At 45.6% G+C, this 12,641-nt stretch overlaps 3 protein-coding genes across 5 annotated transcripts; 1 reads left to right on the top strand and 2 right to left on the bottom strand.

The window, feature by feature from the left end:
- Nucleotides 1-1,265: 1,265 nt before the first annotated feature.
- On the bottom strand, nt 1,266-5,378 carry LOC123189817 (probable polyol transporter 4). 2 transcript variants are annotated; one of them, XM_044602312.1, is made up of 2 exons: nt 4,787-5,378; nt 1,266-2,963 (listed from the first exon to the last, which is right to left on the bottom strand). In XM_044602312.1, exons 1-2 carry the CDS (start codon nt 4,992-4,994, stop codon nt 1,558-1,560), a joined length of 1,614 nt encoding a protein of 537 aa, XP_044458247.1. In that variant the 5' UTR covers nt 4,995-5,378; the 3' UTR covers nt 1,266-1,557. The 2 variants fall into 2 exon arrangements, with proteins under 2 accessions (XP_044458247.1, XP_044458248.1); XM_044602313.1 differs by lacking the exon at nt 4,787-5,378 and adding an exon at nt 3,405-4,547.
- Nucleotides 5,379-5,509: 131 nt separating this feature from the next.
- Nucleotides 5,510-8,779, bottom strand: LOC123189820 (general transcription factor 3C polypeptide 6). Of its 2 annotated transcripts, none has more exons than XM_044602315.1 (5): nt 8,198-8,779; nt 7,599-7,772; nt 6,998-7,048; nt 6,247-6,298; nt 5,510-5,936 (listed from the first exon to the last, which is right to left on the bottom strand). In XM_044602315.1, exons 2-5 carry the CDS (start codon nt 7,734-7,736, stop codon nt 5,740-5,742), a joined length of 438 nt encoding a protein of 145 aa, XP_044458250.1. In that variant the 5' UTR covers nt 7,737-7,772; nt 8,198-8,779; the 3' UTR covers nt 5,510-5,739. The 2 variants fall into 2 exon arrangements, with proteins under 2 accessions (XP_044458250.1, XP_044458251.1); XM_044602316.1 differs by having other exon boundaries at nt 7,599-7,795; nt 8,198-8,777.
- On the top strand, nt 8,469-11,583 carry LOC123189818 (uncharacterized). The gene is made up of 4 exons (XM_044602314.1): nt 8,469-8,791; nt 9,387-9,704; nt 9,792-10,922; nt 10,999-11,583. The coding sequence occupies exons 3-4, from the start codon at nt 10,205-10,207 to the stop codon at nt 11,469-11,471; spliced, it is 1,191 nt and encodes a 396-aa protein (XP_044458249.1). The 5' UTR covers nt 8,469-8,791; nt 9,387-9,704; nt 9,792-10,204; the 3' UTR covers nt 11,472-11,583.
- Nucleotides 11,584-12,641: the final 1,058 nt, after the last annotated feature.

The following is a 12,641-nucleotide window of genomic DNA, read 5'->3' as shown; positions in this document are numbered from 1 at the left end:
AAACTCAAATAAAAACTTATTTGTTTAGCTGGTTTGCTTTTGTAACCTCTTGCTCTATGTCGGTTTCAATTTCATAAACAATTATTTTCTCATGCCATGCTCATTACTAGGATTATTTTCTCATCAAGTGGACCTATATATTTCTACTAAATTCATGAGTTGAAGTTATGAGTATTGATAACCTCCTTTAGCAGGCGTGGTCATCAGGCCACATGCATCACTATGTATGAGTTCCAATGTCTTGGAATTCCCCCGTTATTACCAGCGAAAGGTGTTGTGTTCATTTTTCTAAGTAAGCAAGACTCATACGTCTGAGATGATTCAAAATCAAACAACTTTAGAAGAATCACATCATGGTCATTTTTCTTCTGATGGAGAGATAGCCTAAAACTGTTGTCTCAGTTTAGTCATGGCATCTTGTCACTTACAAAATGGTGCATCCATTATGCTTTCAAAAGATGCCTAGTCATGCATGGATTTTCAGCTCCCATTACCTCACCTAGTACTAGTAACATACGCCAATCTAAGAACACATCGATATTACATGATGTTTGGTGGATCTGTAAGAACATATCACTATTACATGATGTTTGGTGGATCTCTTTCACCTTCCTCTACTACTTCAGGCCTTTCAAGAGTTGCGACAAATCTTTGCCATCTTGGCACTTTCTATCTATGATCTCGATACGTCATTCCTGACGTATCCTTGAAAAAAAAAGAGTTGCGACAACTTCACCAATCACCATCTCTTGAAGATGCAAAACCTATCATATGACCATGATTCATGGACTCCTCCGTGCGGGCCTTCTTATTCTGTCTTAAAAGCATGCCAGATTTCAATGGGCAGCACAAACTCCCTGCAACTTTCAAATGGCTGTGGCACTCCTGTTGTCACAAGGAACATAATGTGTTCTTTTGGCTAATTCTTCGAAACGAACTCGATACTAGGGCTATGATTCAGAAGACATCTTTTTTGCTTGCCATATTACACTTGTCGTGTAGGCATAGAGCGCTAGAGACAAAAAACACTTTCAAAGACTGCAAGTTCATATTGGCCTGTTGAAACACAACGAACGACAATCATTAGTATTCTAGAGAAAAAACACAAAAATTACCATGTAATTTAATACTAGCTCGGTCGAGAAGCGCATACAGTTAGTTTTCAGTCGGAGGTAAGAGACACGAGGTTCGCATCACACCACTTGTTCTCACCCTTTTTTTTCTGGAAAAAAGAACACAATGTTTCTTGTGTTAAAATGAAATTCTACAAATGAATTCTTCGACTATATTGATTTTATAGGTGGAAGAGACCACCAGATACAACCGCATTGTGTCCTCCTTCTACGTGATACTTGTGGTATGGTTGCATAATGGAGTACTTTACACTAAAAACACAATACACCATCTATGTTACAACCTATGCGCAGTAAAGTCCTGTTGAGCCCTCAAAATCGGCAGCAGCTGAAGGCAGCTTCATCATTTTTCAATCTGATGCCCGAAGCAGGACGAGGCTGTTTCAGCACTGACATGAAGCTTCTTGTTGCTTTGCTGATTGTATCAACCTAGAGAGAAAGCTTTCTTGTCACCCTGAATTAAATGCTGTGTATCTTCAAGCTCGACCTCGCCACCTCCTTTCCACTCCTTGCCACCTTCAAACATTATCTCAATCTGCTCCAGAGTTTTCCCTTTAGTTTCCGGCACACAGAAGTACACAAACACAACGGAGACGGTCGAGATCGCTGCAAAGACGAAGAACATTCCCCCCACGGATATAGCACGGGCCATGGAGAGGAACGACATGGAAACCAAGCCACTGCCCACTCTGCCACCTACTTGACCAAGTGCTGATGCCTGAGCTCGCAATCTTATAGGAAATATCTCTGAAGATAACACCCAGCATATCGGTCCCATCCCGATCGAAAAGAATGCCACATTCCCGCAAACTGCAAAGATCGCCATATCAATCCCAAGATTTGGAGAAATAAGCCCCTCAGCATGCTTTCGCAATGTAAGTGCAGTCCCCAAGGCAAATAAGCAGACCGTCATGCCAATGGTGCTGACATACAGAAGCGGTTTGCGCCCAACTTTATCAATGAGGAAAATGGCAACCAGTATGAAAATCGTTTTAGTAAATCCAACAGCAACTGTTGCTGCAAGAAGCTCCTGGTCAGACTTGATTCCAGCATCCCTGAAAATTGTTGGGCTGTAATAGACAGTAGCATCAATTCCAGTGATCTGCTGGAACAACTGAATACCACAGCCAGCATACAGCATCCGACGAACGGCCGGAGAAGGGTTCAGCAGCTCCCTCCACACCGCCTTGTCCTCAGAATTAACCGACTTCATGATATTTGCGGCTTCCTCAATCTCAGCCAGCCTTTCTTCAACCTCAGCCTCCGATTCACTTATCTGCAGCAACACCGCCCTGGCCTCTGGAACTCTCTTCTCCATCATCAGCCACCTGGGGGACTCCGGGATCACAAAAAGCGCGACGCCGATGAAGACAGACGGGAGGATACCGACACCAAGCATGACCCTCCAACTGATGTGCTCGGAGAGGCCCGAGAAAGCATAATTGGAAACGTAGCCGAGAAGGATCCCCAAGTTGATGCAGATCTCAGGGAGGGATGTGAGAGTCCCCCGGGCAGCCGCGGGGGAGATCTCGGCAATGTAGACGGCAGATATCATGGCGCCAAAGCCGATGCCCACCCCGGCGAGAAGCCTCCCTATCATGAGCACGGTGAACGAAGGAGCGAATGTCATGATGGCTGCACCGGTCTGGAAGATGATCGCACCAAGGCCCATTGTCCATTTCCTGCCGATGGCATCGGACGTTCTTCCTCCTGACAGGCTTCCCAAGAGTGAGATCACACTTAGGCAACCAACTAGGATCTCTTCCTGAAACTCGGTGATGTGGAGATCTTTCTGGATGTAGATGATTGCGCCACTCATGACACCGACATCTGCAGATAGCAGCATGAGTCTTGGGTTATGATAAGTGTTAGATAGATAAGCATGGAATCTCAAATCTCTTAGAAGCTCAATAGCACGGCAGCCACAAAAACTAAGTACACTAGTCATGTTCCGGATGCTGAAAATCTCAGTTTGAATTTTTAAATCATCTACGTACATAGGTATGTAACTGTATGTCGCATCAAGATAACATGGTCTTAACTTCATGTCGCAGTTTCGAAGTTTTCTCTTCAGTCTGTTATGGTGTTGGCTGAGAATAAAATCAAGATTCACTCGTGAATGGGATGAAAATCTAGCGTCAGCAGTTGCAAATCTCTATCGCCATCAGAAGGATGTCACGAGCGAACTCACGATTCCAATCACGGGGGCGCACCACAACAAGCCATTTCTATTCGTAGACTCTCCGGCCGCGGCATCGCGAGAGGACTCACCGTAGCCGAGGAGGATGGCGTTAAGCGAGGCGAAGATGGCGCAGCCGTACACGAACCTCTCCTTGCTCCTCCTCTCGGACGCCGAGGGCCTCCTCCGGCTTACCGCCGCCGCGTCCAGCTCCGGCCCGTCGGTCGGATGGAGGGCCGCGTACTTGCTCCCCCTGCCGTCGGCCGCGCCCGCCATCGCCTCGCTCCGCGCTGCCGGCGACGCTGCTGTTGCCGCGGAGTGGCGTCCGATTTGGAGGTCATTAACGGCGAACGAGGCGCGAGGCGGGGATGGTGGGGGATGTCGACGTGCTTCCGCTTCGCCGCTCGCCTGTCTCTTTCCTACTGGTCTGGGCGAGGCGAGGTGCCAAGATTTGTACTCCTACTCCATAGTACGTTTCCTTTTCGAGTGAAAACATTTCCAGAAGAGAACGGTCCACTCTTGCGAGTCTCTGGGGCTAGTCCACCGCAAAAAAAAAAAAGTCTCTGGGGCTAGAGTTCGGTTGGGATTATTTGGGCTGGTTTTGGCGATTTTGTCTGCCTGGGTCATGGTCATCAGGTCATGTACTCCTACTCGGTTTCGGCATGGAAAATTATGGAAGGTGGACTTGGACGCGCCCTCGCCGGCAAACAGGACTGCGACTATTGCTGAGTCAGACTGTTACCGTACCGTGTTCTTGGATTCCGGAGTAATTTACACGGTGTAGAACTACGTCTACGTTGTCAGCTATTTCAAGTTTCTGAAAATTTGAGTGATGTAGATCGTTCCTGTTATAAAAGATTTCTGGCAGTATTTGATAGTGGAAAACTCCAAACAAAAAAAAGCAAATGGTAAAGGCCAGATAGCCCGGTGAAAAATGCGATTTGCAATTTGGCCGGATTGACGAGTTGGCAGGTGAGTGAGACAGAGCTGTAGTACTACGTAGTACTAGTTTCAGTGCAGATGCCACTTTTCTACAAGTTTAAGCAAACTCCATGGTGGTTTGGACTAACCAATCCTTAGGCTCTAGCGCTGCAAACCAACGATCCATCTCAGAAAGTTCCATCCCGGCTCCCAGTCCCAGGTCCCCTCTGCGTCAGAGGCTCCCACACGGCCACACCTACCAACCTCAATCTGCCAAACACGACAATGTTCTCTACTCCGATCCTCAATACAACAGTTTCTTGCTAAGCTACAGCAACGCCACGTGTTTTGTGCCCGCCGATGATCGCGTGACGTGCTCAGCAACATTCGAACCCCTTCATGCAAACAACGTTGCGATGCGACGCATTCTCCCCGAGCAGAGAACTAAGGTTGGATCCTCACGGCGTGTTTGGCAATATTTGGGAAGGGGAATGGGAGTTTAGATGAGGGAGGAAACATAGATGGAGGAATGAAAGAAGAGAAGATGACTGACCGTAGCCGAGGAGGATGGCGTTGAGCGAGGCGAAGAGCGCGCAGGTGAAGACGTACCGCTCGGCCGCCTTCCGCCGGCGGCTCCCCGCCTCGGCCCTGCGCGCCCACTCCGCCCCGTCCAGCTCCTCCTCCTCCTCCGGCTCCACCCGCCGGTACTCGCTGCCGCCCTTCGCCGGCCTCGCCTTCACCGACTCCATCATCCCCGTCATCTCCGAGTCCGATGCTACCACGCTCAAGGACTGGTCTAGCACAGCAGGCTGCTGTGATGCTGCATCTTTGCTTCTCTTCAGATCTAGCGCGGCGCAGGAGCTCAAAATGATTCAACTCCTGGCTCCTTTTGCCTTGGCTTGGGTCTATGTATGTATGCTTTGTTTTGTTATATACACGACCGCTGCGATTGGTCTTTGGTCTCCCCCTCCCTCCCACGTTCACGGCAGGAGCGCAGGAGCTCTCGGTGTTTTCTATGGTGCAAGTGGCAACAGGGCGGCACTCTTATATTACATGGGAATCGCTATCAAGATTCCGGTCTAGGCGTTTAAAGAGGTTTTAGAATTCCAGATCCATTCCGGTTGCGCGTGAGGTTGGTCTAGACTAGACTAATAGCAAGTGGGGCAAACTGCAAAGCAACCGGAAGCCAACGACTTTTTCTAACTCAAGAACCGGATGGCTTCTTGGGTCCAAAAAAGCACTGGATGGCTTCAGAAGCACTGGATGTTTTACCAAGTTTTAGGCAGAGCTGCATTAGTTTACATACAGACCGGGAACTCCATTGTTGCAGAATTTCACAAGATTAACAGTGCATACTTCATAGAGAGAGGATAAGAGTCACCGGAATCATGCATCGCAACCGCTGGTTACCTCGGGATAGAGAATGCTAGTGGCTAATTAAGATTAAGGAGTACTATCCTCGCATTCCAAGGGTCAAAGGATCGCTTGCTGTGTGCATTAGAAGAGTCAAAACTCCTTGTCCCTGTATCGGTATGCTCTGTGCTCCTGACGACCCTCACTGGTCGACCGGAATTTGAGGATCTTGTGAACGCTCGTCAGATGTTTCACCTCCTTGGGCGGTGCTTCCTTGATGTTTCTGCCTTGCTTGTCCTTGTTTTCCTTGGGAGGTGCCGGCTCTCCATGAACAGGTTTTGGTGGAGCATCTGGAAAGGAAGCAAAATATTTAAAAAAGCAAATGAATCCACTGTAAAAATTGCACTAGGGTCGGCGCCAGGGAACAAGGTTCCTCATGAATGGCAATGTTGCCCTGCCTTCCCGACAAGTTAGATAAAAACATGCTATGTGTGAACAAGGTGCCATCTCATACGAAACAAGCATGGAAATCTGAAGGAAACGGCATCATCGTATTCACAGGGTATCAGGTTAATGTACAAAACTCGGTTATGGGATTTAACAGGACATGCGAAATGTTTGCTGCAAAGAAAGAGGCTGCAGAGGGATGCAAACACTCACCACTTTCTGAAAATAAATAGCATGTGCCAACCGTTTCTTCGTATTCTCCAATCTGCCATTAAACAAGGCATCAGCCACCAGCTCACTCAGCAACTAGGTTAACAACTAGAAGCCCTAAAGTAGAGATTCCAATATTTAAACAACAGAAGAAAAAAAAAAGGAAGAAAAACCAATGAAGTTAACTGGTACAGGTAACATCAGCTAACACAGTGCTTGTTAGTGCTAAAGCTATCACAAACAATTATGGAGTTCACATGAACCTTAGTTCCATCTATTTATTCACCATAATACACACAAAGAATAACTCACAAAATTTTCTCAATATATTCTCCAGACAGTCTCCTATTATGAAAAGGTTTTAACATATCCAGATAAATGGGTGTATCCAGATATATCGTTCTAAAATATGAACCCCAAGTAAAGTTCCCTTTTGGAGGCGATCAAACTTTATTCATTCATTAAACAAATTACATTAGCACCCAAAGTAAAGTTCTAACAGTGATACATTAGTTGTACATTCATACAGTATGAAAGATCTACACCCCTACCAACAAATTCACTCCATGTCTCAAAGGTATGGTTTATTATAGATGGCAGCCATATAAAACATCCGTGCCAAAAGTTCAATAAGATAAACTTCAAACAACTATAGAATAGTGCCCTTTAACTCCCCGCAAAAAAAAAAGAATAATGCCCCTTAACTTGACAAGTAAACGTCTTCAAAAGCGAACATAACATGAATAATACTCACCATCTTCAGGCCATCACCTACTACCAAGGTAGGAGTCAATGTATCCAAACCCTGAAAAAGAAGATTACAAATAACTTAGCGAACTACACATAAAGGCGGTAAGCAAAATTGTACAGGTAGCTCAAATAAGCCAACAAGACGATCACTAAACGCATAACTACCTAGCTTGTCGCCGTGAATCTACGAAACAGACATAGACACAACTTGAACAGGAATTTGTATCTGATAACGGTATCCATTGACTATGGCAACCTAAAAACAAATCTGAAGGAAGGTTGCTCCAAACACAAGAAACATATATAGCCCTTTCATGTAAGAAGTGGAACATACTAATGGCAAGAACTCTCTTAGATAATCAGCACATAACCTACTGCTTCATCTTAGTGCAAACAAAAAAATAATTTGCTCTGGGACTCTATTGGCCATTTAAACATTTCTGATATAATCAAATCTAAAGTGAACTCTTTCTTTATATATATCAATATGACAAAAGTGCTTAAGGACAATTTAGAGACACCACATCTTCTTAATTACATTTACAACAGAGCCTAATGTCCTTTTGTACCAGTAAGCTGCATACTGTGAGATGAAACCAACTTACAGAGAGTATATAAGGGGCATTTGGTTGTATGCAGGAATAATGAACATCATCTAACTCTAGCAAGACATACTCTTCTTCTTCTTCCTCCTCCTCCTCCTCCTCAGCAATTTGTTTATCTTTCTCAGCTTCCTTTGCCATCCCCAACAAGAATTTGCACTTGTACAGCAGTAAATCCTGCACTTCACCAACCAGATTACCTACAGAGTTCAGAAGCAAGAACTGAATACACAAGATACAACTATCCAGGGAATGTTTGCAGTAGGCGAAATACACAACTAGGATTGCCTGGCAAAAAAGTAAATCCTTTCAGTCCCTTTGTACTTTGTGCTAAACAGCTAGCAAATTAATTTACCAAAGATCGGGACTGCAGACGATACAACAACTCTTAAGGGGGAGTGGATTTTACATGCCCCAACTGTTTACACCAAATACCCTCATGTGAAATAACCTAAACTGCCCACGATGTACCCTCTGAAATTTTCACCTCAGCACACAGGTCGCTGCCAGTCAGAGATGGAGCCCTCTCTCTATCTGTTAGCTTCCATTCGCCGAACAATTGCAACGAAGGAACAAAGGAAAGAGAAAGAACGAAGCCTTACCTGGTGGTGGCGGTGGAGGCCGCCGCCGGCGCTTCACAGATGAAGGTTGGCGTCGGGGAGGGGGCGCGACTTCAGTTGGGGGGCGATTAGGTGGGGCTTGTAGTTGGCGCGGTTCCGGAGGGAGAAGCGCGTTGGCGCAGACGGCGAGCGGCGGGTCCTCGGAGGGCGGCGGCGGCGGCAGAGCCCACGGCGCGAACTAGAGTCGCAGGGGACGCCGTGGCTGGGCTGGGATGGGATGGGCTGGATTGGCGCACAGAACAAGCCAGCAGCCCTCTCTCTCGAACAGTTTTGCCTCTGCTCCTTCCTCCTTCACGCCCACCACTATCCCACTCGAACCCTCAACGCCGCCGCCAGTCGCGCCGCCACGCCCGCTACCCCCGGTCGTCGGCCGGATCCCCTCCTCCGCCTACAGATCCGGAGATCCCGGCCTCGTTGCCGCAGGATCCCGTGCTCAGCGGCGCTCGTCCCGCCACCAGCTTGGAGCAGCGACCACATGGAAATGGCGACCTCGCCCGGACGCCGTTGATGCCCGAGACAACCGCCGGAGCCAGGAGCAGCAGTCCGAAGGCCGAGAGCCCTCGCCCAAACCACAAGGTGAGCTCCCATTGACTGAACCTATGGCAGACATGGTGTTCGTTTACTCTGTACTGTACTGTTCATGGAAACTGAATTTTTGTGCACTGTATGTGTACTAAGATATAGCAGTGTATGTGTACTAAGATATTAGCAGTACATGGAGTACGAATGTGATATGTGAAGTGTGTCGTAGTGGAAGACTGTATTTTTGTACATGGAGAACTAGTACATGGATGACTGAATTTTTGTGCAGTGTATGTAAACTGAATTTTTATGGGTAATTTGCAGTGCGCCTCATTCAGGTGGCGATTAAAGCACAAATCCCTGTGATGGGTCTTGTTGTCTAGTATAATTCAAGATCTTATGGTACTTTTGATTTAGGGAGTTCAACCTTTGGTATATGTACTGCTAAGATATGGGCCTCTGTCAGGATTAAATATGTGTACTGCTAAGATATTAACAGTGAAAAACTAGTATATGTACTGCTCTGTTAAGATATTACTTTATTTCTGAAGTATAGTTCAGTTATGACATGATTTTGGCTTTGCAAAAAACTTCAGTTTTCATATTATCCTTGTACATGTGAGGTCCAATGTGACATGCATTTTCGTAGAGAAGTGTCAAGCATGACTGCTGAATGGAGCGTTGAGAACACTAAGATTGTATGTGAGTTGTTCGCCGACCAAGTGGACGCTGGAAATAGGCCAGGCAATTATTTGACCCCAAATGCATTTGATGAGGTGACAAGACAATTTAAGATGAGAACCGGGCTTGATTACACACACACACGCAATTGAAAAACAAATGGGACAAGCTTAAAGCTGATTTCACCTTGTTCAAGAAACTCAAGTTTCGGGAGACCGGAGCCGGATGGGACTATGTGAACAACACCGTGTCACAAGATGATGAGTGGTGGAAGAAGGCTAAAATTGTGAGTTCTTTGGTTGTTGTATCATTTATCTTATTTTAGCCATATCTTTTTATTTACTAATAATGTGTTTCACTTGTTGTATTACAGGATATTAAAGGTTGTGGCAAGTTCAAGAAGAAAGGACTTGCTAATGAAGAAAAGTTGCGGGTTATTTTTGGAGATATCACAACCGATGGTACTGACCATTGGAATCCCTCTTCTGGCATACCTCCCCCCTCTAGTGCGGCAGTGAAAGAATCCATCAATGTTGATGAGATCGAGGATCTTGATTTGGATGATACGGAAGAACAAGCATCTCAGGCAACACCTACTTCATCTAAAGTGAGGCTTGGAATCATCATTCCAGAGAAGAACAAGAAACCCAAGACTGCCCAAGTGATGTGTGAGCAAGTTACAAGGATTGGTGACATTGCCGAGGCTTCTCACTCATCATTTCAGTCTTTCCTAAAGCAAGATGAGGCGAAAGTGATGATGACACTCATTATGAAAGAAAGAAAATTATGGTTTTCCAATATCAACATGATATGGACATGCGTTGCTCAGGTGTGTCATCCATAGTTGGTAAGTATTGTAAAAGTTGGGTCATGAAGGCCGAGCCTAGGACATCTAGGTTGACTGGTTTTGAATGGTTGCAAGAGACTATTGGCACACCCGGAGAGACGTACACAATGTTGAGAATGAATGCACATGTGTTCTTTGATCTTCATGACAAGTTGGTGGCGAAGTACGACCTCAAAGAAACATGCTTTGTTACCACTTATGAGTCTCTTGCTATGTTCTTGTGGACCTTGGGGGGTTGTGAATCAAATAGGAGGACCCAAAACCGTTTCAAACATGGAGCAGATACAGTCCACCGTAAGTTCCATGAGGTTCTACATTGTGTGATCAAGATGTCATCTCACTACATTAGGCCTCAAGACCCAAATTTTCACATTGTGCATGATAGGATTAAGCGTGACAAACGGGCTTATCCTCACCTCAAAGACTGCATTGGTGCAATAGATGGGACACATGTTAGGGCTTCTATTCCGGAGGGACCGTCAAAAGTAAGGTACATTGGAAGAACGGGTGCAACAACTCAGAATGTGATGGCAGTATGCAACTTTGATATGCATTTCACATATGCTTCAATTGGACAACCGGGTTCTATGCATGACACAAGTGTGCTATTCCATGCTATTGAAAATGACAAGGCTACATCCCCACATCCTCCCAAGGGTTAGCATTTCTTGTTGTTGTAACTTATGTAACATATCCTCCAACTCACAATCATGTTTGTTGTTACTTTGTGTAGGCAAGTACTACCTTGTAGACGCCGGTTATCCTAACAGAGATGGCTATCTAGCACCCTACAAAGGAGAACGCTATCACGTCCCAAACTTCCAAAGAGGTGCGCCCCCAACTACTCCCGTAGAGAAGTTCAACCGGATCCACTCTTCCAAGCGCAATACCATAGAGAGAACCTTTGGTGTGTGGAAGATGAAATGGCAAATCTTGCTCAAGATGCCAAACTACTCGATTGCAACACAAAAAATGATTGTTGCGGCTACCATGACACTACACAACTACGTCTGCCTCCATGACAAAGAGGATCTCCACTTTCTTCGATGTGAAAGGGATCCGGATTATGTTCCAACCATTCCTGATAGATACAAGAAGTATGCTATTCCTTCAAATGCATCGGATGCTTCAACAACGGCAGAAAGTGGTCCTAACATGGATTTGTTTAGGCATGAACTAGCTACCGCCATTGCTCTTACTTGGTGAAGTAATCATGTTCGTGATTTTAGATGTGTGACCATATTGCAAACTTATATGCAAATGTAGCTTTTGCTGTATGACACATGAGAGAACTAGTTTCTACTAAATTATAAATTATGTTAGCTGAGAAAATTTGGGAACTTTCAAAAAATACATGTTTGTTGTACATTTGTTGCTCCATGTGCCCAAGAAATGCTCTCTGTACATGTTCCTGTGTAGCCAAAATCGCTGCAAATAGCTACTGGGAAAAAAAACTGTGCATGCAAGTCCAAGGCGTCACCACGTACAACTTGTTTGTTACTTTTTGCGTCCAGCCAGCCCAAACCATCACAACTTTGTACAAATAGGAAATTTGCTTCCTAATGGGCTGCCTACAGCCAGCCCAAAAGGAGCGCCCAACAGGCTTCTGGCCTCCCAGCTGGGCTGCAGCGCTGGGAGAAGCCAGCCTCGCTCCCGAACGCTTTTCTATCGCCAGGTGAAGTGAGGAGGTCGCTCCAGAAGTTGAAATTGTGGATTCGGTGGAGTTGGGAGGACTCCAGAACACGCCCTAAATGACGCGTTGGCAACAGATCATGCGTGCAACCTAGGCACCCTTGTATGTATATAAGCTGAGGGTTTAGTCTTTGGAGGCACGATTACTAGCGTTAGGGTTTAAAACACAATCATACAGTCTTGATGTAGATCATCGTGTATTATGTACTCCATCACATTAATACAATCCAAGCAGAACGTAGGGTGTTACCTCTTCGAGAGGGCTCAAACCTGGGTAAACATCGTCTCCCTTCGTCCCCTGTTACCATTGTCCTAGACCTACAGACAAGAACCCCCTATCCAAGATCCACCGGTTTTAGCACCGACAGTCGGCCACCCAACCATGTCCCCTAATCGTTTGTCCCTGCTTTTTTTCCTTTTATTCGCAACACTCGAAATAACAATAGAAATATCACAATTCATTCAAAAATAACATGCAAATATTTCTAGTACAACAATAGTTCAAATATAGATATTACATAAAAAATAATCAGATGTTCAACAAGTTTTTTGAATTCATCGATCCCAAAATCAACGATACTTGAGTTAGTAAGAATCGACACAAGTCATCCCACACACTATTGCCCTTGAGTTTCATCCAAGAGTGTATGGATGTAAATTACCTTTCCCCGGTCATATAGTACA

This window comes from Triticum aestivum, chromosome 2A (assembly GCF_018294505.1).
Source record: "Triticum aestivum cultivar Chinese Spring chromosome 2A, IWGSC CS RefSeq v2.1, whole genome shotgun sequence".
Classification (NCBI taxonomy): domain Eukaryota; kingdom Viridiplantae; phylum Streptophyta; class Magnoliopsida; order Poales; family Poaceae; genus Triticum; species Triticum aestivum.
This window is presented reverse-complemented; position numbering and strand designations above follow the sequence as displayed.